Here is a 23,639-nt window from a genome sequence, read left to right on the forward strand (position 1 = left end):
CTTTGCAAGCATGAAATCCTGAGTTCAAACCCTACTCCCAGCCAAAACAAACAAACAAACAAAAAAAAAGTCCAGAACTTAAAGTGAGCAGTAGGAAACAGTCCAGTTAGAAATTAAAGAACAAAATAAGTGGGAGACGTTTCATGTATGTCGATTAGAAGATTTAAGATTATTAAGATAACAAAACTCCTCAAACTCTCTAAAATGTACATGAAGGTATGAAGGAAACTAGAGGGAAAAACAAAGTCTTACACTGCCTGATTTTAAGACTCACCACAAAGAAATCAAGACAGAGTGACATCGATGTAAGGAAAGATAAACATATCAGTAGGACAGAGTAAATTTCACAAACATGTTGTCAATTGGTTTAGATAAAAGCAGCAAAGAGCTGGGTGCTGGTAGCTCAAACCTGTAACCCTAGCTACTTGGAAGACTGAGATTGGGAGGATCACAGTTCAAGGCCAGCCAGGGAAATAGTTCTCAGAATCCCACACCTCTAAAACAACCCAAGCAAAATGAACTGGAGGTGTGGTTCAAGCAGTACGGTGCCTGCTTTGTAAGCGTTGAAGCCCTGAGTTCAAACCCCAGTCCCACCACAAAAAGAAAAGCAGCAAAGAAACTGTATGGGGAAAGAAAAGTTCTGTCACCAAATTGTCACTGGTGGATGAGGGTCTCAAAGAGGGTCTTTGAAAAGAAGAGAAAGTCGGGGGCGGTTCCTCAACCCCACCCTGGACATGGAATAAGAATTTTAGGCAGAGACTGGAAGCAAGGGAAAAACAGGCAAGTAGGACAGAGGTGTCTCATCAAAAAGGCAAGGATGAGAATGGGTTGGTTTATCAGAGGTATAAATGCTAGGGAAAGTGGGGTGGGGACTCCTGGTACATATGTCTTAGGATAAGTCGCCCCCTTTGTCCTAGGCATCTGCTCCATCAAATCTAACACAGTGTTCTGATGTTATCAGTGAGGCCAGGAGGTTTTAAGTCTGAGATAATTCTAGGTCCTGGCTAGGTGGATGTTTGCTTTTTGTGACTTCCTAATGACCACCTCCCAGATGAAGAGAAGGAAGTGGTGTTTGTGCACTTCTAATCAGGTAATACATCGATGCAATGTTTACTTCTGATTTCCTGGTTTTTGCTTCTCAGTTTCTATAGCTCTAGTCTATCCTGCTTCAGAACAAAACTAGAGCAACTGGATTTCCACTTTGACTCCTATTTCATACCATACACAGAAATCAATTCAAATGTGTCATAGATCTAAACATAAAATTTAGAGAAAAAACAAATTGGAACTTCCATCTTGGAGTAAATAGAGTTTGTAGGACATAGCACAAACCACTAAAAAACACACTGCGAACTTAAATAAAAATTTTACACTGCTGCTCACCAAAGACACAGTGAAGAAAATGGGCAAGCAAGCCACAGACCTAGAGGAAATATTTGTAATTTCTATATCAGACAAACTATTGGATGGAGAACATGGAAAAATATGACAAAGTCAATAAATAAAGGCAAAAAATGAAAAGAAACTTTACAAAAGAACACACAGAGATGGCCAATAATAGGCTACAAAAGTGTTCAAATTATTAGTCATCAGGGAAATGCAAACTAAAACCAAAACAAACTACCAGTAATCCAACTGGAATGGCTAAATTGAAAACAGATGTTTTCAAACCCCACCAGTATGTTGGTGAAGACTCGGAGTAACCAGAACTCCCAGGCAGAGCTGGCTCCTCTTCCTCCAGCTTTCCAGTCATGATGGTAGCATGTCAACCTTTACCCTCCACTGTGCTTGATTCTTTCATTTGTCTAAGACCCCATGAGAAGGAGACTCCCAGCCAACAATTCTCGCACCTCTGAAATGGGTGTCATTGTCCCTTGGGTATACTGAGAAAGAGATGTGGTAGTTGGGGTCTGGAGACTGAGCAGGCTATCAGTCCTACATGAGCTGCTTCCTCATCTGTTTTCTCTTTAGCTGGGCCTGGGCTTGGGAAGTTCCCTCGTCACACCTCTTATCACTCACAGTAGCCAATCTGCTCCTTTAGTTTCCCAGATACTTCTAGATGGTCCAGGGCCCCAAAGGTGAGGGGTATTTCTGCCCAGCCTGGCAAAGGCTGCTTCTCTGCTCTGCCCAAAACTCACTGCACTCTGTTTTTAGTGGTCCCTAAATGTCAAAAGTGGCAAGAATTTCAATACTTTATATTTTTTTCTTTTCAAATTATAGTAATTTCACCCAAGTTGACTGCTCATGCTGTTAAGACATTATGAGATCTTAAAGTAGCCCTTCTTGGCTTTATTTCAGTGAAAACAAAAGCCAAATCAAGACAAAACACAGGCAGAGCTCCTCAGCCAGAAAGCTACCAGCCTTTTGTGGGGAGTGTGTGGTGACAACAGCCACGGCTCTGAGTCCTGCTGGGGATGCCAGGGGAACCTCAGAGGTGACAAAGGCTGTGCTCTTTCAACAGTGCCACACTGCTCTTTGTAGGACACATTTATCGTGCACTTAATGATGGGCTATATGCAAATGGTTTTTAGCTTCTGCGGTCTAAATTTTCCAAATGGTGCTAATCAGAATCTGACTAGATCAAAGGACAAGAAGCCATTTTTCCTGAAGTTTCCTCTGATCAAAACAGATGACCTTGAATTCAGAATCTTTCTAGTTGGGTCCAAAATCACACATGAAAGAGGCAATTTTTCCCTCCTTTATACATCCATATCTATATCTAGCCACCTTTTCTGGAACGTTTCGCTTTCTTGAAAGCTGTAGTCAGGGCTGAGGTCATGGCTCAAGTGCTATAGTGCTTGCTTAGCAAGCTCAAAGCCCTGGGTTCAATTCCTAGTGCCACAAAATGATAGCAATAATAATAGTACATGAGAAAAGGTTAGATCAAAAAGAATTAACCTAGAAGGTAACACACACGCACAGGAAATTAATGTGAGTCAACTCCCTGTATGGCTATCCTTATCTCAACCAGCAAAAACCCTTGTTCCTCTATGTAGCCTGAGCTACATAGAGAGACTTTCGCAAAAAAGCAAACAAAAATAAAAAATACACTGTATGGTAGGGTGTCCACAGGTTATTTACAAGCATTGTGACATTTTCTTGAAAAGGTATTAGCATCTGTGGACTCAAGTATGCACAGGGGTTTCTTGAACCAACCTTCCTCAGGTTTGGCCAGATGACTGTATTTCAAGGGGGCAGAGAAAGAATTTATAATTGCAAGATTTCTAAAATCAATGATCTAAGAAAAGGGAGGTCAGGGGCCTAGAGTCGGGAAGAAACCTGTGTAAAGTTTAGCCAGACTGTGATAAATGGTTATCCTTTCAGGCAATCCTTAATAAATGTACCCCAAAATTCATCCTTGCTGCTTGAGACGGACCTTAAACCCAGGGACATATAAACTTGGAAATATCAGGTCCCTGTATGGGTAGCCTGTTGAAATGAGCACATAAATGTTTCCTTTTAATGCTCTCAGTTAAAGTGTTTTCATTGATGGACTCAATGAACATGAAGTGTCTAGTCTGTGCCAGGCAGTACATTAGGCATGAACAAGGCAGAAACCTCCCCTCAGAGCAGCCTTTGAAGTGCCCTGTAGGAGAGAGATGAGTAAATGAAACGTTTAGATAGCATTGAGAGTCCTTCAAAATCTTAAACAGAAGATCACCTCATGGCCCGCAGCACCACCCAACAGAAATGGAAGCATATGCCTACCCCAGACCTGTACACAAATGTGCACAGCAGCGTTATTCAGAGCAACTTAAGATGGAAAAACCCATGTCCATCAACTGGTGACGGCACTACAAAATATGGCAGGTCCTTATTATTCAGCCAGCAATAGAAAGGAATGAAGCAGTGATCATGTTATACCACGATTACCTGGAAAACATTATGCCAAGTAAAAGAATGTAGGCAGAGAAGACTGCATAATGGATGCCTTCAGAAATGTCTCGAATAGGCAAAAACCACAGGGACAGGAGACCATAGATGAATGGTCACCGAAGGCCTACGGGGCTAGGAAGAAAGAGAATGATTCTTATTGGGTGTAAGACTTCTGATCACAATAATGAAAGTGCTCTAAATTTGATTGTGTTTAGTGATGATAGTTGCACAATTTTGTGAATATACTAAAAACCCTTGAATGATATGTTAGGAATGGGTGAGTTCTATAGTGTGCGAATTGTATTTAATAAAAGCTGTTACAAAATATACGTGTATTATAAGCTTGAATATATATTACATAAATGCATATTACCTAATATGAAAACAGCTTCAGGATACTCAACTGTGGGCGTGAACAGGGGTGACACAGACAGAATTTCGAAAAGGAGATGAAGGCCGAGATGACCTTGAAGCACGAGGTTTCCGAAGCCCTCTGGGAACAGAAGCCTCTATCCCGGGCTGGAGCAGCAAGTTCCCTCTGTGAAGCTGCAGGAAGATCAGTAGATCCACAGCCCAGGAGTGCGTGAAGGAGGTGGATGTAAACAGAGCCTGGGCACTGAGAGGAATTTGATCTTCATTCCTTGAGAGGCAGGTTAGGATGATAGCAATGTCCCTGAAGCCAGGCCGCTGGGCTCACTTCCAGCTTTGCTCTTACTGGCTACGTGGCTTTGTCAAGTCACTTTACCTCTCTGAGCTTCAATCCCCTGCCCCATTATAGAGATTGACCTGTGACTAGAGCTAATGTGTCCTTGGAAGGAGGCCTGGCACGCCCCAAGCTTTGCATGCGGTTTTGCAACATGACATAATCATGAGCCATTGGGTGATTTCAGCTAGGAAAATGACCTGAGGGGTTTCAGGAGGAGCAGCACCCCCAGTGATGTGACGGGTGAAGGGATTAGGCTAAAGCAGTGAGATTTAGAGAGGGCTGCTACAGACACCCCAAAGAGATGGTATCTGGAGAGGTCGGGAGCAATAGGAATGACAGAACAGAGAGCATTTGAAAAGACTGAGATAGAATCAATAGGACATGATAACTAATGAGCAAAGGCCGTGAGAGATTGGATGGGGTGCATTTGGTCCCTAATTTGGGTAACTGGGTGGATGAACAGCAAGATCTCACTGAGTTGAAGGCAATAGAGAGAAGAGACACCTCACAAGCCATATCATTGGGCAAATCTATAGACTGTACTTGTGGGATTCAAACAAGGTTTTCTGATGTCAAATCCAGCATTCTTCTCATTTCGTCCCTGCCTATAGTTGATGTGACTTGTATTTGAGAGTATCATGTCACAAGGAGGCCACCTCTGTATTATACTCAGCCATGGTGGACAGGGGAGGGCAGCTGAAGGGGGAGGAGTATGGAGAATTGCACATTAGTGGTCTAGAAGGAGAGAGAGCTCTGAAGGAACTGAAAGACTATGGTCAGACCATTTCTTGGAGCAGATCAGTGTCACTGGTAGAAATCTCAGGCCAAGGAATGTAAAAAATGCAAACTTGCTTTTTCCAGAACTGAGCTATATTCCCATTTCAAGCCCTGGTTCCTTCACTCATTCAATTCTGGATCTCCTGCCATTTTTTTCTGAGGCTGACTCTAAGAGAACTGCACGAAGCTCAAGATTCTTCTCGGAAGACCTTCTGCCTGGACAGTGGATTTAAAGTGTTTAACAGGGAGAGGAAGTGACTTTGGGGATACTGGACATGTTTACCCAAAACTGGCTGACCAGTAACTTAGCATAGGGGCCTGGAATAGAGTAGGTGTTCAGTAAATGTTGTAGTTGGAGTGATTGGAACTAAAACAGATTCAGATAGACTTAGGGTGTCAAAGGTGTCATAGGTGTTAGCTACTTTCTTCCCAAGGAGTCCACCGAAATTGCTCCTCTCTCTCAGAGACATCTAGCTGCTCTGATAGGTAACTTCTTGCTAGTGTGTCCTCAAACAGATTGCTCCTCTCAGGTCCATCACACAGAGCCTGTTACCCCCTGTAAAGGGGGAGTCAGCAATTGTCCACTGGGAATCAGAGCAGCCATTGGCCATGCCTTCCTCCACTGGAAACCAATCTGTTTAAAAATTATTTATTAAATAAAATTAAAATTTATTTCCTAGTCAATGGTCAAGTTCATGCAGGATGTTAACATACACATCTTACAGGAGTCTTACAGGGGGGAGCTTCAGGTGGGTTGGGTTGGGTTTTGGAACTAGTGATGTCCCAAAGTATTAATGGTCAAAGTATTGATGTTGCTTCATACTAATGTTAATGCCAGGGACACATTGCTAAAGGGACGGTGCTTGACCCCCCACAGGGTTCTGATTTCCTTAATGCTCATTTTTCTTAGGAACCTGTTCCCCTCTACATGGGTATGTGTGATTCTAAAGAAGAATGGTTAGCCATGGTTCGCAAATGCTTTGTCCTGCTCCCCCTTTACAGTGAAAGATTGTATTTAAAGGGATCTAGGACCCCTCAGGCTTAGGGTTCATGGTTTGCTTGGTAGTGATCATGAGCTGGGGACAATGTATCAAAGGAGGAGGTCATCGTCAGAATGGCCCGTGCGTGCGTGCGTGTGTGCATGTGTGTGTGAGCATCACCCTGATGGGTGCTCCAGACATCAGGACTCCTCCCTGCCTGACATTTGAATGGGAATGGCTCCCCATTGGCCCCTTCCTGTCTGCCCTGTGTGCTTCACCTAACCTGTATGCTAGTGTCCTAACTTCCCTAGAGCAGATGCAAGGAGCCCTTTGAAATATGTGTTGTTCTCTGGGCTGAGAATTCCCAACAGCACCTCCTTGGGCGTGGATGCTGGAAAGGATGTCTCAAAATGCCCTGCCAGGGGCCCCAGCTACAGCTCCACTTCTGTAGTGCTTTGCCAGGCGCCAAAAACATCTCCAGTGCTCTGGCCAGGAGCAGCCAATGGAAACCATAGCCAGGACCCCTCCCGCTCCCCCTCAGTGGCATCCCAGCCTCCTGCCTCTCACTTTCCTCCCTGTCTCCTGGCCCGCCTGCCTCAGAAGTAAGGACCCGGCAGGGTGGGCGTCAGCGTCAGCAGCCTCCAGGGATTCAGAACTCCTGGTCTCATCTGCCCTGTGGTTCCTGGAGGGAGCCTCTACCCTTACAAAGATGACTTGGAGTCAGGTCCTCCTCCTGTCCTGCCTCTCAGCCACAGTTCTCCTGTGTAGTGAGTATGGGAGGGTCAAGGGCTGACTATGTTAGCTACACAGTAGGACTTACCTTGCACAGGTAAGTTGCTCAGGTGACACAGGTAGGAAAGGTACACTTTTTAAGATGGCTATTCTTGGTGTGTGTGTGTGTGTGTGTGTGTGTGTATGGTGTGTGGTATGCACAGAAAAATAGCAAAGAAAGAAAAATATAGGAAAACCCCAGCTGTATGTAGGTTCCTAAGGAGAATGATTTTGTGACTGTTATGTGGCAGGCAGGGGGCACCGCACAAAGCCTGGCAAGCAACTAAGCCTAGAAAAGACTGCTGAGGCCTGGCTTGGGGCCTGGCTCTCCCCTTCCCCCTGCCCCAATGCTGCAGTCTCCCTTCTGTGCCCTTGTCCCACAGTGCTGCAGGAGGGGACCAGTGTGACAGTGGGCAGCAGGCAGGCAGCTGGAGAAGAAGCCCAGGAAGGTGAGTGCAGGGCACCCCTGCATGCAGGGGAGGTGGAGTCCATTTCCTTGGTGCCTGGCCCTGTGCCTGTTGTGACAGCCAATTTTCGGTTTCAGGTGCCAAACAGAAGATTTTCATGCAGGAGTCAGATGCCTCAAATTTTCTCAAGAGGCGCAGCAAGCGCTCCCCCAAATCACAAGACGAGGTCAACGGTAAGGACGCTGGGAGGCCTTCCTTCCTGGGTGGAGAACCAAAGCCCTGGGGTGACTGCATCTCTGAGTCAGAAGTGATACCGTGCTTCCTTGATTGAGGGTCACATGCTGCATGTGGCATTAGAAACAGCACCACCTCAATGCACTTAAGGTGCATCAGAATTCAGAAAGTAGAGACTGCGGAGAGGAAATGTGTGCTCTAAACTAGGGTGACACATCACTTCAGGGTGTTTTTTGGGGGGTGTTGGCATAATACCCCATAGAGCAACAGTGTTGCATGCAGGGGAAGAGCCTAATGGGCAAGGAGGACTGAGAAGTATGGGCTTTGTGACAGCTCTGGGCTAAGTGGCATGAGCTGTTTCCTCTCTGTGGTCCCAATTTCCTTATTTATATTCAGTGTTCAGCTGGCAGTGCTTCTTAGAGCTTGAATCTCCGGTGCATTTTGGTGAACGTGTCTCAGGTACAGCTGCTGTAGGCCCTGGAGTCCCCCAGCTAGCTGCCCACAGGACCCTCAGGTCCTTGATCTGCTGCCGACCCTTGAAGGCATTTGAATTTCCTACCCCTGCACTCAAGTCTTCCAAGACTCTGAGCTCAGACTGTCCTGGTCGAGTCTGTGGCTCAATTCTTTCCTTGTGTATGTGAATGAATGAACTCTTTGTGTCCCCAAGCACACTCAGCAAGGTGACTTTGCTTGGCAAAAACAGGACTGTTCTTAAATGATGGGGCAGAGCAGAGATGGAAATGCATGGAGATGAGATTCCCTTCCTTTTAGTTGGATAAGTATAACCACACTAGGACAGTCTCCAGACCTCACACAGCTTGGGACCTGCAAGTTGGCCAACGTCAGGAATCGCTGCAAAGCCCTCACAAAGTCTGAGTCCCTCTTGACTACAATCAGAGAAGCAACTGTCAGCAGATGCCAGGGGAAAACAGGTGTGAGGTCAGGCAAGAGACTATCTTCCCCCTCTGAAGCTGACTTAGGGCAAGGAGGTGCACGATTGAGCCTGAGGTTCCCTTGGACACAGTTAGCAGTCAGGGAGACCCAGGACAGCCTGGTGAGCACCCAGGGCTGCATCTGCAGTCATCTGGTCAACCCCTGTGGACAGGCAAGGAAGCAACAACACTTCAGTCCACTTGAATTTGGAACCAGGAGATGGGGATCTAACTGCTGGAAGCTTCTGGGATAGAGGCTCAGGTTTTATCCTATAGAATAAAAGCAAATGTGATTAATGGATGTTCCTGAAAGGAAGGCATACAATTCCAAGTGATGCATTGTAGGAAATTCCATCTGTCTCGAGAACTAAAGCCTTATTATTCATGATCGTATCAATGGTCCAATTTTTGGCACCTCTAAAAAGCAGCTTGGGAAGCTGGTTTCTTTTCTTGGGTGCACAGAGGGTGAAAAAAACTTCTTTCAGAATTGGCTATCACTCATTCTGCATCGGCTTCCTAAACTTTCAGTCCCCCTCCCTCCAAGGCAGCTTTCTGGTGTCTGGAGCAACACCAGTGAGCCAGAAGGGGGATGCCACCATGCAAAGTGTGTTCCAGGCCAGTAGTGAGAACCTGGCACTCCTCCGCCAACTAGTCATGTAACTTCTGTTAGTCACTGTACCTCTTTGAGCCTGAACCCCTCCTGAGAAACCTGTGGGGCGTGGGGATGAAAGGGACTGTGCACTCCTTCTGCCAGGCTAAAGTTTCCTGCAGTTGTGAGGGAAAGGCAGGAGTCTGTGAAGAAACACAGAACTTAGCTCAGGAATCTGCACTAAGACTAACTCACGGACAGCTTGGTTTTAATGTGAGTTAAATTAAATGATAGAAACACTATAGAAATATCTAGTATTTATATAATTATAAATGTAAATTCCTTGATTCCAAGAGGGATTTGTGATCGTTTCTAATATGATGATTTTGCAAAGAAATCATTTTTGTTGGTTTTCTCAATGCTCCTGTAACGTGGGCTGGGGTGGGTGTAGAGGCCATGGCTTTCCTCTGGCCATCAGAGTGTGGGACAAAACGAGCACCACAGTCCCCTTGCCCCCAGTGTGAGGGGAATCCCACCTTGACATTGTGAGGCCTTCCGAGAGGCCCCTCTTCCTGCAGCAGACGTGGCGTATGGACCCTCATGGATGTTCTGTTAGAAGAAACTGGGGAAGTTAAAAGGTTTGAGTAACATCCTCCAGCTCTCACCGATTTTGATGTTAGCAGTCATCGTGCTTGTGAAATTTATTATTATTATTATTAGCAAAGCTGGGAAATGGAATTCCAGGACCTCACACATGCTAGGCAAGGTCTCTACCACTGAACCACACCCTGGCCAACTGAAACTTGTTTTTATGTCCTTCTTAACTAGGCGACTGGCCAGTCTCTCTTAAGTGGAGGAACAGCATCTTTTTTCTTACTGGCCTTTTTTTACCCTCGTGCTCAGCCTACATCCCAGCTGTGACTTGTACTCAGGTACCAGTGTAAGGTCAACTTTGAATCCAATTAGTCCTATATGGAATTCATTTATGATTATGGGGTTTCAGGTTTCTAAGTGGCCTCAGATCTTGGGTCACACCAAGTTTATGATGGGAGTTAAATCATTGCCCTTTGGGGCTCTGTCTTCTCATCTGCAAAACGGGGTGACTGGATTGGCTTGGATGGTCTCTCAGGTCGGTCAGTTTTACAGTCCATGTCAGGAGGGAACCATTTTAACGAAGCCCCCAACCTCAATCACACCAGATTCAGCATGTTGGTGTCCCCTACATGGGTGTTGTCTGTGCCCTTTTTTTGGAGGCAACTCTTTTTTTTTTTGGTGGTGGTACTGGCATTTGAACTCAGGGCCTCATGCTTGCTAGGCAGGTGCTCTACCACTTGAGCCACCGTTTTTGCTAAGTTATTTTTCAGGTAGGATCTCAGGTTTTTGCCTGGGCTGGCCTCGGACCATGATACTCCTATCTCCACCTGTCAAGTAACTAGGATTATAGGTGTGAGCCACCATACCCAGCTCTTGGGGACACCTCTTACCTGTTTTCTTTCACAGCGGAAAACAGACAGAAGCTGAGGGCTGATGAGCAGCGGAGAGAGTATTACGAGGAACAAAGGAGCGAATTTGAGAACTTCGTGGAGGAACAAAAAGATGGTAAGAGCTCTCCACCAGCGTCTTCAGGGAAGTGGAGTTTTGTGCGGTGATTGCATGGTTTGCCTCCATTTCTTCCCCCCAACTTGTAATTGGAGGAAGGAGGTGGGGGTGATCTACTTCCAATTCATGTGAGCCTTGAAAAGGGAGAAAGCCCCCCAAATGGCTGTATGGAACTTCAGAAGGTGTGGCAGAGTATAGAATACTTTCCTTACCCTTAGCTTGAGGTCGGTGCAGATGAGAGAACTGTTTGTTGATGGTATGAACGTAGACTCCTTTCCCATCCCTTTCTGCTTAAGACTCACTGCAGTGGTCTGTGTTCTCTGCCAAGCCGTCCAAACTCTTGGCATGGGTAGGTATCAAAGTCACTATCGAGTGCCTTGAACGCACATGAATTAACAGCTCCAGGTTCTCCTTCTGTTGGGAAATCAAGGGCTTCCCCAGAATCAGCACCTTAACTGACTGGTGAAGGCAAGCCAAGGAATTGAACTTAGAAGGCACTCACTGACTGGTCCTTGCTACCCTGCCTTGCACCCCACCTTTGCCACCCATATCTACAGCCCTTTTTCAACTGTAGATCACCCAATAGCACCAGGGACCCTGGAAGTTTTCTCGTGGCTTTCTGGTTCCTTTCCTCAAGACTTGGCCTTTTGCCTCTTGTCAACAGGGTAGGTTCTCCAAAGACCAGGCAATTGGCCCACCTCCTTCCTACCCTCAGGCACCTGTCTGCCCTCCCTCAGGTTATGCTGGAAGCACTAGGGCCCCACAGGAGAGTGGGTGGAAGTAGAGACGGTAGTGGTCTTGCATTTAGTGTCCCCAAGTGTCACCCATGTCAACATTCAATAGGGATCAGACAAGCAAGGCCAGAGTGAGAGATAGTGTACATTTATTTCTTTTTGGATCTTTCCCCAACTTCAAGATATATATGCTCCTGAGCAAAATCACTTGGTACCTCCTGGTGCACCTGACCTTGGACGCAGGACCCTAGTTTGGGTTACTTTTGCTAGAGAAGTCAGCTCTTTCAGTTTTCCTGGCTTGCTAGATCTGATGGATGTGGAGAGAGGTACCCTCCAAGGGTATCTTCTAGTGAAGGGACACGACCACCAGGTACCAGCTGTGCCCTCTGCCTTGCTGTGGCACCGGACTGAGCCCTGAATGCAGATGTTGGGCTCAGGTCCTGGAAAAACAAACATTTTTTGGAACATATTGCAAAAGACTGTCATAATTCAGAGGCAAAAGGTCCTGTTACGGATTTGTTTAACTTGGAGGACAACTCAGAGGGAACCAACTCTTCTTAAAAAAAAAATTGGCCTCCAAAATTCCTTCAGTATGATTTTTATTCATGCTACTCACAAGTAGCATCTTATTTTGTGCATTTAAAAATGTTTCAGTTCTTTGATATTCACCTCTGACCCCAGCATTCAGGAGGCAGAGGCAGTCAAGGCTAGTCTAGGCTACATAAAAAAAACTAGGCTCAAAAAAAAAACTCAACACAAACAAACAAAATGTTTGAGTTCCAAGTCTCTGGCATGGGTGTAGACAACATTCACTGTTTTGCCTTTCAGGATGTGTTATGAGGTGGGGTTAGGCACCTTCAGGATGACAGGTTCTCTTTGGAGAATGCTAACATACAGTTCTCAGGCCTCACCCTTACAGACAGAGAAGTAACTGCAGAGCAGAGACAGGCCTTTGGGGACTGTCATTACAGCAGCTGTCGACACTGAGCACTCACTCTGCCTGGCGCTGGACAGAACCATCTAATCCTTATGTCCTGCTTCTGAGAAAGGTCTTGTAATTTCCATTTCAAGTTTGACAGACAGACTTAGAAAGGACACATGAATATCCAAGGTGACATGCTGGTAGGTGGCCCTAGGATTGGAACCCAGGCATGTTTGCCAGCAAAGCTCCTATTCTTGTAAATCAAGGCTGAGCATATTCATGGAGGTTTTGGAGATCCTCCATCCAGGAACCATCCCACGATGATGGATGGAGCGAGGAAGGTAAAACAGAGTAGTCTGCAGGGTCCCTAGAGCTCAGTAAAGGAATGAGCAAAGAGGTGGAGCAGGCCTGGCCTCTCAGAGAAAAAGTTTTGGAAAAGTTGACCTCCTTTTCTCTTGCTCCTGCCCAGAATGACCCTTGCAGTGTCCTGGTTGCCTAAACCTCCACCCTGGGGCCATGTGCAAAGCCATACATCTTCTGAGCCCTCCTCCAAAGCCCCCAGTAGTCCCCTTCCATCAGGACCCTGGCTCCAGTAGCTGTCATTCCTGACATATCTGACAGTCATCTTATTCTTAGAATAACTACTAGCAGCTGGATGCCCAACCTCTCCCAAGGAATTGCTTTAGCAAAGGATATCTAATCAACTTCTGGGTCACAATCACTCTCAGAGCAGTTGGCCCACTGAACTTGAGAGGTGTCTGAAAGGACTGGGTGCTGACACCCACATCTCCCACCTGGGCCCAGCTCTGTGAGCTGCAAGTGTCGCCAGGGATACCAGGTACCTAAGGGGATTTTCAGCACCCTGGGGAGCACCGACTCCAGGCTCAGGTAGGAAGGAAGCATTCCCAGCAGCTTTGTGCCTGACTGCAAGGGCCCTTTCTTCCTGGTCCAGGCATGTGACCCTCCCAGGCGCTAAGAAGCAGAGAGGCATCTGTTTTGTGCACACCTGGAAGCCACCAGGTCACCCTGTTCGCCTGAGGCTACAGAGGATGCTGCGTTCACTAGTGCCAAGATCAGGTTGGGTGAAGTTCACATTTGAGAAAACAGAAGCACAAAGACATTTTAGGTTTTTAATCTTCAACCTTGTCTTCTTCTGCCAGGAGTTCCCATCTTCCCAAGATTTTTCACGAGTATTTTTCTTTAAAAATTGCATTAGGGGGCCAGGTGTTGTGGGATGCATCTGTTATCCCCACTACACAGGACGCAGAGGTAGAAGGATCACAGTCAGAGGCCAGCAAGACTCAAAAGCAGGAGACTTAATCTGATAAACAAACTGAAAACCAAAGGACAGAGGTGTGGCTCAAGTGATAGAGTGCTTACCCAGCAAGTATAAGGACCCGAGTTCAATCCCCAGTACTGCCAAAAAGAGCAGTAAAATGTACATTACATAAAACTTGCCATTTTCACCATTTTAAGTATACAAGTTAGTGCCATTTAGCATGTTCAGAATGTTGTATGAACATCATGAGTGTTTCATCACCCCAAACAGAAACGCTGCACCATTAAACTGTAACTATCCGTTCCTCCCTCTATAGCCTGATAACCTCTACAATGTCTTTTGTCTCTTGAATTTCGCCTTTTCTAGATTGTTCATATAAGTGGACTCTGCAATATTCATCTTTTTGTGTCTGGCTTATTTATCTTAGTATAATATTTTCAGGGTTTAATCCATCCTGTAGCTTGTGCCAGATATTCATTCCTTTTAATGGCTTAATAATGTTCTATTCTATATACTATCATATGCATTATAATGTGTAAGTATAACATCTTTTGTTTATCCATCGCTTATTTTGTTGATAGACATTTGGGTCACTCCCACTCTTTGGCTATTGTGAACATTTATGCACAAAAGTCTGTTGGAATCCTTGTTTTTAATTCTCTCAGATATATGCACAGGAGTGGACTTGCCAGGTGATATGGTAATTTTGGGCTTACCTTTTAGAGTCTCACAAATGCTTCGCAAACATTGGAGGCCTGTGACATCTGCTAGTGTTCTTTTGTTCTTTCTTTTGTTCTGTCGTTCTTTTGCTGTCTGTGCTTTGCTAGTGTCTTAATGGTAACTAACAACAACAGACAGTCTTGAGTTGACATGAAGAGCCTAATTCTACAATCCACAAAGGTGTTTTTTGAAAACATGTCTTAACCAAAGACAAAAAAAAATCAAGACTTTCTTACTCTTTAACAACTTCCTTCTGTCATTTTTAGCCTTTTTCTATGAAGTGCTCCATAGAAAATGAACCCCAAAGAACCATTACCCCAAATCCCAGTTATCAAGGTTTTCCCACACTTGCCCCATCCATCTCTCTCTTCCAGTTAGTTTTAAAAACAGAATCTTATTTTAAAAATTCATTCATTCATTTGTTCATTTATTTTTGGCAGCTTGGGGGCTCGAACTCAGGGCCTCATGTTTGCTAAGCAGGCGCTCTACCGCTTGAGTCACTCTGCCAGCCTCCAGAATCTTATTTTTGAAGCTTAGAAATAAAAAATGGCATAGAGGGGAAAAAACTATTCATAATATAATCACTCCATGTGACAATGACTTTCAGCCATGAGTTTCTCAAGGCATGGCTTGTGGCTTATAGTTACTGTCAGGTGTCTTGGTTGTCACCTGTAAAAGCCAGTGACTACTTAAGGCTCTTTCTTGCTTTGCTGGTTGTGTAGGCAAAAGAACTCAGGTGCCAGACACTGATCATGGTTCTCCTGGTGCCCTCGACCTGTGTGGGCATGCTGCGTGACTCTGACTAAGAGCGGTGGGGAATGAGAAATAAGACATACACATATAGACATAAAATAGAAAAGCTGGGGATGGGAGGTCTGCACGTTCCTGATGGGAAACATAAGCACCTACCTGAGCCAGAGTGTTTATTTTATAGGTCAGTACAAGGAAAAAGGTAAAAATCAGGCTTTAACAATTCTTGATGCAAGGTGAAAGGAATGAGCTTTGGTGGGCTAATTTTCCTAAGGCTAATGAAGCTTAATTACAACACATCATGCCGGACACCTTACCTAAGGTATTGATTAATCTGGCATCAGGGAGTCTTCTAACAGTTCTGGTGCTTTATCTGGTTTTGCACTGGGGGCTGGTATTTGGACACAGCAGGTTGTGTTCTTCAAGGAGATGGGAGAACAAAGGTCAAGACACCAGGTACTGGGAAAAATATGGTAGAAGAGGCTGTGCAAACTTCTATATGGAGAGGCTGTGCAACTCCATTACATCCCAGTCCAGGGTTCATGCCTGGTCTCCAACATCTCCCCTACTCTATTTCTTAAAAGCTCCCAATGCATTTCTATGTTTAATCTGAGGAATCACCTTTTGACTCCTTTCTGACTGAAAGTAAGCAAAAGCAACAAATCATTAATAATACAATGCCAATGAAATACCAAAAGGAGTATTTCAGAGTATTAAAAGGCTAAATCCTTGCAATTCATCCAATATACTTTTTGCTATATCTGCAGGAGCAGCACCTGATCGTGTGCTCGCTGCATGGCTAAAATTTGCTGTCTTAAGGGTTGTAAGTTAAGGGAATCTTTGTTATTTTCCCAGGCTCCCATGACATGTGCTTTAACGAGTTTCCATGGGAAGTCTGTGGCATTGTAGGTGCTGCCGTAACACAAATGTGTTGGAAGCCTTGCATGGCACAGTGAATCTTGACGGAATTTTAGCATTTGAACTTCATCTCCCATAGCCAAGCAGCTTCTAGAGAATTTAAGCTGGTATCAATTTTCTCATCTATGGCAACTTGTTGTTGAAAGGCATAACTGACATTTTGTGGTAAGGTATTAATGTAGTTAGCATTTTGAATGCATTGGGAGAGGGCTACTGCAGCAGTAGCCATGGTGGCAGTAGCAGTGATGGCTGCCACAATGCCTGCTATCAAGAGCCCTACAAATCTTTTTTCTCTTACTAATAGTGATTTTATTTCTTTGACAACCTGTAGTCCTCTATCATGATATCAAGGTCCTGTGAAATTTGTAGGTACCAAGATATAGGGGTTTTGTTTTACTATAAGTAGGTTGCCATTTAGGTAATTGTCCATACATGAAGTTAAATTACAATTAGAACCAGAGATATCAAAAATAGTTCTACTTTTAGAGATGTTAATTGATCCAGCCAATAAAGCAAAAGGGTGTTGAACACGAGCTTGTAAGCCTTTAATAACAGAGCTGCCTGAATGGCTAGTTAGATTGATATTAGCAGTAACAGCTCTGAGCTTCCATATGTGTGATTGAATGGGTCCTCCATCTGGTCCCACCAGAGGGGTGGCCCAATAGCCCATAATATTAGTGTCAGAAGTGCCAGTATAAGTCCAATACACAAGCTTATCTCCTATACCATTAATAGCCATTGGAGAAGCAAATGTACATTGTTCCCATGAGGCTCCCTTATGGGAGTGCCAGGGATTGCATTTGTCATGACAGCAGGGAATGTGAGGCCAATGTGTGGCATTAAAGCCAAAAAATTCTAGTTTTTTTTTTTTTAAATCAAGAAACTGAGTGCCATTCCATAACAGAGCACTTTTCCACATAGGCATGAGAGGGAGACAGTAAGGCTGATTTCCCAGACATATGGGTAACAGCTTGTCCTGTAAAGTTATAATTAGGTGTCCACTGGAATGACCTCCTACCAGCTCAGGGTCATTAGTAAAAACTGATATAGGTGGACTGTTCTGGATAACTGCATGAAGCAGAGGTGGATGAGGCACAGAAGCCCAATGTACTGAGTTCTGGGCCTCTGCCGCATTTACCTGCGGCAATCACAGCTAGCAGAAGAACAGTGGGCGTTTCTTCCTGTCCCCACCCCTTAATGGCATTCTTGGCCATATCCACCAAGCATTTTATTTGACCCCAAGTTGGGGGAGTACATCCCCGGGTTGTTTTACTGTGTTTGTCAAGGTGATGATGTTCCCTCTTGTAGGACTGGTAAGGGTGGTTCCTTATCACTTTCAGTGACAGGATCTCCCTCGGTTTGGTTTTTGGCAGGCTTGGGTTTCTCTCCTCCTCCATCACGTGGAGTTTCTGCATCTGATGTCTTCACAAACCATGAGGGTACCCAGATTGGGCTTTCTTCACCTTCAGGAAAAACACAAGCATGGTCTTGGCCCCATAACAAGACTGGGCTAGGGCCTTGCCAGGCCCCAGTCATTACATCTTTCCACAATACCTGTGGCAAATATTGTTTATTACAATGTTCCCAATGTTTTTAGCTGGGGTAAAGCCACATTAGAGCAATTTAAAAAATTTAAAGTAAAAAGAGCTTTGTTAATTTGAGTGGCCAGGGAGCTGACTCCCCCTTCTTGTCTTTGTAATGGAACTTTCAAAGTTTGGTGAGCTCGTTCCATGATAGCTTGGCCTTGGGGATTGTAGGGTATGCCTGTGGTATGGAGAATTTTGTAGGAGGGACAAAAAGCCTTGAAGGCAGTAGATGTATAGTCTGAGCCATTATCAGTTTTAATATGGAGTGGCTTGCCTGTCACAGCAAAGGTGGCTAAACAGTGATCTATGACATGGCGTGTTGCTTCTCCTGATCTTGGAGAGGCAAAAACAAAACCAGAGTAAGTATCAATGACAGCATGGACATAACACTGTCGTCCAAAAGATGGAGTGTGAGTAACAGCCATCTGCCACAAGGGTAGAGGATGAAGACCACGAGGGTTTAACTCCCTCACTGGGCACAGGCAAATGAGGAGCACATTCTGAACAGGACTTAATCTGACGAGCTTGTTCTCAGGTGATATGAAAATGTTTACAAAGAGCTCTGGAGTTTTAGTGGAACTGAGAATGACTTTGTATGGCCTGGTTTACTGGTGATGAGGAATCCACCTGTAAAATGAATGGAGAAACCAAGGCATTGGCCTGGCAATTGCCCTCTGCCAATGGCCCAGGAAACCCAGAGTGGGACCGGAGATGGCCACAAAATGGGGATGTTGGTATTGCTGTACTAAAGCCCTTACTCACGGAAGAGATGAAAAAGCTGTTCATCATTAGCAGGTCCTATATAAGCAGTTTTGATAGTCTTAAGTACACCATAAACATATGCACTATTTGTAAAAGGAACATAGACAAAATCCTGACAAGCCAATATAACTGCCTGAAGCTCAGAACATTGAGCAGTGGGAAAACCTGTTTGTACAACCTTTCATCCTTGAGAGGAAAAGTAAGCAGCGTTTCCAGAACCTGACGCATCAGTAAAAATCACAAGGGCCTGAGTCATGGGATCCTCTCGGCTATTGTGAGGAAATATAAAAGCATGTTGAGATGCAAAATTAAGACATTTAGAGGAAAGCAAATGTTCTCCAAGCTGTCCTGTAAAGTTTTCCAGTGCATTTTGCCACATGGTATCAGTACGCCATAACCAAGCCTGTTGTTCCTTGGTAAATGGGACAATAATAAGGGATGGTTCTAGTCCTAGCAGTTGTACAGTGTGAAAACGTCCCATGGCTATTAATTTTGCTACCATATTATGGTAAGGAGTGATGACTGTAGCAGGGGAGTGAGGTAAATGTAACCACTCTAGTACTCCCTGAGTCTGCCAAAGAACTCCTGTGGGTAGACTTGTAGTAGGTAAAATAAGAAGTTGTAATGGTTGAGAATAATCAACATGAGTTCTCTGAGAGTCATGAATAGCTTGTTCAACCTTAGCCAGGGCCATACGACCTTCTAGTGTAAGATATCTAGGAGAAGATGGTTGAGTGTCTCCCTGTAAAATTTTAAAGAGAGGAGACAGTTCACAGGTAGTAAGTTTTAAGGCAGGATGTAGCCAATTTATATCACCTAATAATTTTTGAAAATCATTTAAAAATTTTAAATTATCTTTATGGATTTCTATTTTTGGAGGACAGATAGTCCCTCAATAAGCTGTCCCAAATATGAAAAGGGAGATTGTTTTTGTACCTTCTCTGGAGCTACAATAAGGCCCATTTGGCCAAATTATAAGCAACAAAAGAAGTTTAGAAAAAGTGGGCTTACCTGACATCCATTTTTAGTTCTGTCTGGACTATAGATGATATCCTGACAACTTAAAAATGCTGCATAATGTCAACAGACAGCAGACAGTTAAAGGTTTTGAAAAAAGCCAACAATATTTAGAAGGCTGAACTCAATTGAAAATAGGTATTGGGTAATTGTAAATGCTCTGAAGAAGGACCCAGACTAAGAATGAAAAGACTTAGGAAGTCATGGTTAAAATACTGAAAAGTAGTTTGGGAACTGTCAGAACATTTAGTTATTTACATTGTAGACCGCATTTTTAGGAGAATAATTATGACTGATAGTATTAAAACAGCAGCACTAATGCTCCTTGTTACAGTTAGGAACACGTGGCCACAAGCTTGTAAAAGTCTAGCATTGTTAACAGTAGATCTCTTTAAGTTAGGGGGCCAATGCCTGTGATCCCAAATAGCCTTATTTTTTAATGTACAATTACATTCTATACATATACAGTAACACTTATTTGACTAAATCTAATATAGGCCAGGTTTTAGGTAGCAGGATTGCTCAAATGGCAAGGTTTTTCTGAATGTTACTGATTATAAACAGCACACCTGCCAAAAGTTTCATTAAGCATTTTATATGTCAAAGGTTTAGATGTAACGCTTTTGGGTAAACAACTTTAGCTGGTCAGTTAAATGTAACACTTTTGGATAAAAGAGAGCTTTAGCTCATCATTTTACATAAACTGACACCTTTAACTTTGCAAGCATTTGTACCATATTTAGATAAAGTATAGACGCAGAACACAGTTATAAGGTGGTCGTTTAAGACACATGAGCTTTGATTTAGTAGTACTAAAGCTTGACAAGATCAACAGAAAGCACAAGTAATTACTTTGATAAAATCTATCCAAATAATAGTTTTTTGGAGATGTTACTCAAAGCAGAATAATATTAAGATAGCCTTGTTATTTTATGGACATGGATAATTAGATTTTAGTTTGACATGACCCTAAAAAAAATTCTTTTAGGCAACTCTTAGATTATAGTCAACTTTATCATGCACCGAAGCTTTTTATTATACACTTTTAAAACTTACTCAGACCTTCATAGAACATTCTAAACCCTCTGATGGTTTGTCCTTATCTCTCCTCTCCATTTTTGAAACAATCTTTAGGACAAACCCTTCTTTACAAAATCCTTTCTCATATAAAAATATTCCTTTTTCCTTTAACTTTTTCCCAAAAATACACTCAATACCTATCTATTTATGCTTATTCACTTTGTAACTTGTATTTTAAAATAACTTTTATAAGAATTTTAATTTTAAATAAAATTGTTTTTTCAATCAGCTTTATTTAAAGACATCTTTTGTTAATAGATCTAATTATAAAAGAATTGAATGTAAATTACACCTATGACAAAATGAAACAGATTAAGGTTGCTGTCCATAAAATAATGCCTGTAATTTAGTTAGACCTGTTTGTGACATAGTCTTTAAAAAACTGGTTTTTTTTTTTGTTGTTTTGTTTTGTTTTTTGTAGCAGCAGAAGAAGTAGGGGAGAGAGGAGAACAGAAGTTATTGTACTTCTTTACAAAATTTTATAAAAAATCCTACTAAAGATACCTTAAAAGCAACTGAAGCCAATAGGAAAAGGGGACCAGGAACTAGAGAAAAGGTTAGATCAAAAAGAATTAACCTAGAAGGTAACACACACGCACAGGAAATTAATGTGAGTCAATGCCCTGTATAGCTATCCTTATCTCAACCAGCAAAAACCCTTGGTCCTTCCTATTATTGCTTATATTCTCTCTTCAACAAAATTAGAAATAAGAGCAAAATAGTTTCTGCCAGGTATCGAGGGGGTGGGGAGGAGAGGGTGGGGGCGGAGTGGGTGGTAAGGGAGGAGGTGGGGGCAGGGGGTAGAAATGACCCAAGCCTTGTATGCACATATGAATAATAAAACAATTAAAAAAAATCTTACTAAAGATGTTTAAATATATGCATATGTAAAAAAGGTTTTAAATTAGGTATGCCATAAATGTCAATTTAAGCATGCATAGATTCAAGAACTCAAAAATATTTGAAAATTAACTAAGTGGCCACCGTACATTGATAAGGTTTTTTAAAAAATTTTTTTAGGAGCAGATTGAGAAGTGTCCCATTATGTTCTTTTAGGATTTATTTTAACAGCTGAGGCAAGAGTCAATTTTAGGAACGGTGTTTTGAGTCAGTCTCAGTTTTTAGTAAGACTGTTGCTGTAGCTATCGGTTTTTTGTCTCTAATAAGTTAATCATACAATAGACATACACAAAATTCACACAATGAAACACAAAACAATTACATTAATTTCGAGTGTACTCTTAGACATCGAAGACATTAAATTTACCTTTAGTTTTAAACATACGTACATAGCGATCTCTTTCTTTAGATCTAGTTTGTCCCATATTTATTCCTCCCGACTATATTCAGAATTGCGCTCTCCCCTTACCTTATTTTCCTTGCAGATGCGTCCTTCGGAGAGCACTGTCCAATGAGTTCTCCTGTAGTCAGGCCCCAAGAATGGGTGCCACTTGCCCGCAACCTGCATGGGCATGCTGTGTGAACCTAAGAGCTGTGGGGAATGAGAAAAAATAACACACAGACATACAGAGGTACAACAGAAAAGCTGGGGACGGGAGGGCTGCACGTTCCTGGTGGGAACCTGCCTGAGCCAGTGTTTATTTTATAGGTCAGTACAAGGAACAGACTCAGATAAAAATCAGGCTTTAACAATTCTTGATGCAAGGTGAAAGGAATGAGCTTTGGTGGGCTAATTTTCCTAAGGCAAATGAAGCTTAATTACAACACATCAGTTCTGGAGTCATCAAGGCACACAGGACACCTTATCTAAGGTATTGATTAATCTGGCATCAGGGAGTCTCCTAACAGTTCTGGTGCTTTATCTGGTTTTGCACTGGGGGCTGGTATTTGGACACAGCAGGTTGTGTTCTTCAAGGAGATGGGAGAACAAAGGTCAAGACACCAGGTACTGGGGAAATTATGGTAGGAGAGGCTGTGCAAACTTCTACATGGAGAGGCTGTGCAACTCCATTACATCCAAGCCCAGGGTTCATGCCTGGTCCCCAACATCCTGACAGTCAGCTTTGAACTCCTGGGCTCAGCCCCTTCCAGCTCTGATCTTGGATGTGTCCAGGGCTGACAGGCACACTTGGCTCATGTCACCTCAGGACAGGTAGCTGTCCTCAGACTGCAGTCCTCTCAGCCTCACAATGACTTCATTTTTCCATCCCAGAGCAGGAAGAGAGGAACCGGGAGACAGTGAAGCAGTGGCGACAGTGGCACTATGACAGGCTGTATCCTTCCTATCTCTACAACCACCACCACATCTGACCTCACCCTGAAGCAACCCAGGAAGACCGAGCATGCAGCACCGCCAGCACCCCGCGGGCCACAGTTTTTCTCCATACAAATGAGCCCTTCCTGGGCCTCAGCTTAGAGTCTGCTGTGGCCAACGGCACTAGTGTAACTGGCTAACAGGCCCGGTGGCTTCAGGTGTCCCACACTTAAGCCACTGTCCCCAAAGTAGTACTCTTGTCTGATAGGCCAATTAAAAGAATCACAGCAATGAGAAAAGATTTTATGTTTGCTTATAGCTTAAAAATAAAAATGCTGAATTGACACCATGTGTTATTTTCTCAAATCTCCAAGGGAGCCATGTGTCCAGTTGTCTCCCCGAGTGACAATGTTAATCTTGCCAGCTTGGCCTTCAGGATTGTCACTCATTCTTCTCAGCATGTCGCAGGAGTTAGTCACACGAATGAAAAGCATGCTGATGCAATTGCTTCAGAAAAACCACTTAAGAGGCTCACAGAGCCTGGGGACCTCCTTCTTTTTGTCTCTGACGAGTCTTAGGGTTCTCTGTGATTTCTTGACTGTACTCTTCAGAAGCCGGGGTCACACAAGGCCACTTGTGTAAACAAAATGAGAAAATCTCACTTCTCTTCATAGAGCCTGTATGCATTTTCTGGCTGCCATAACAAAATACCACAATTGGCGACTTAAAAACATGGGATTTCGGGGCGCTGGTGGCTCACACCTGTAATCCTAGCTAGGCAGAGA

The 23,639-nt window shown here is 43.7% G+C and overlaps 1 protein-coding gene across 1 annotated transcript; it reads left to right on the forward strand.

Annotated features, from left to right (window-relative positions):
* Nucleotides 1-6,924: 6,924 nt before the first annotated feature.
* Nucleotides 6,925-23,140, forward strand: Ucma (upper zone of growth plate and cartilage matrix associated). The gene is made up of 5 exons (XM_020169242.2): nt 6,925-7,106; nt 7,494-7,559; nt 7,655-7,750; nt 10,773-10,871; nt 22,813-23,140. Exons 1-5 carry the CDS (start codon nt 7,049-7,051, stop codon nt 22,908-22,910), a joined length of 417 nt encoding a protein of 138 aa, XP_020024831.1. The 5' UTR covers nt 6,925-7,048; the 3' UTR covers nt 22,911-23,140.
* The last annotated feature ends 499 nt before the right edge of the window (nt 23,141-23,639 follow it).

The sequence above is a fragment of the Castor canadensis genome, chromosome 15 (assembly GCF_047511655.1).
Source record: "Castor canadensis chromosome 15, mCasCan1.hap1v2, whole genome shotgun sequence".
Lineage (NCBI taxonomy): Eukaryota > Metazoa > Chordata > Mammalia > Rodentia > Castoridae > Castor > Castor canadensis.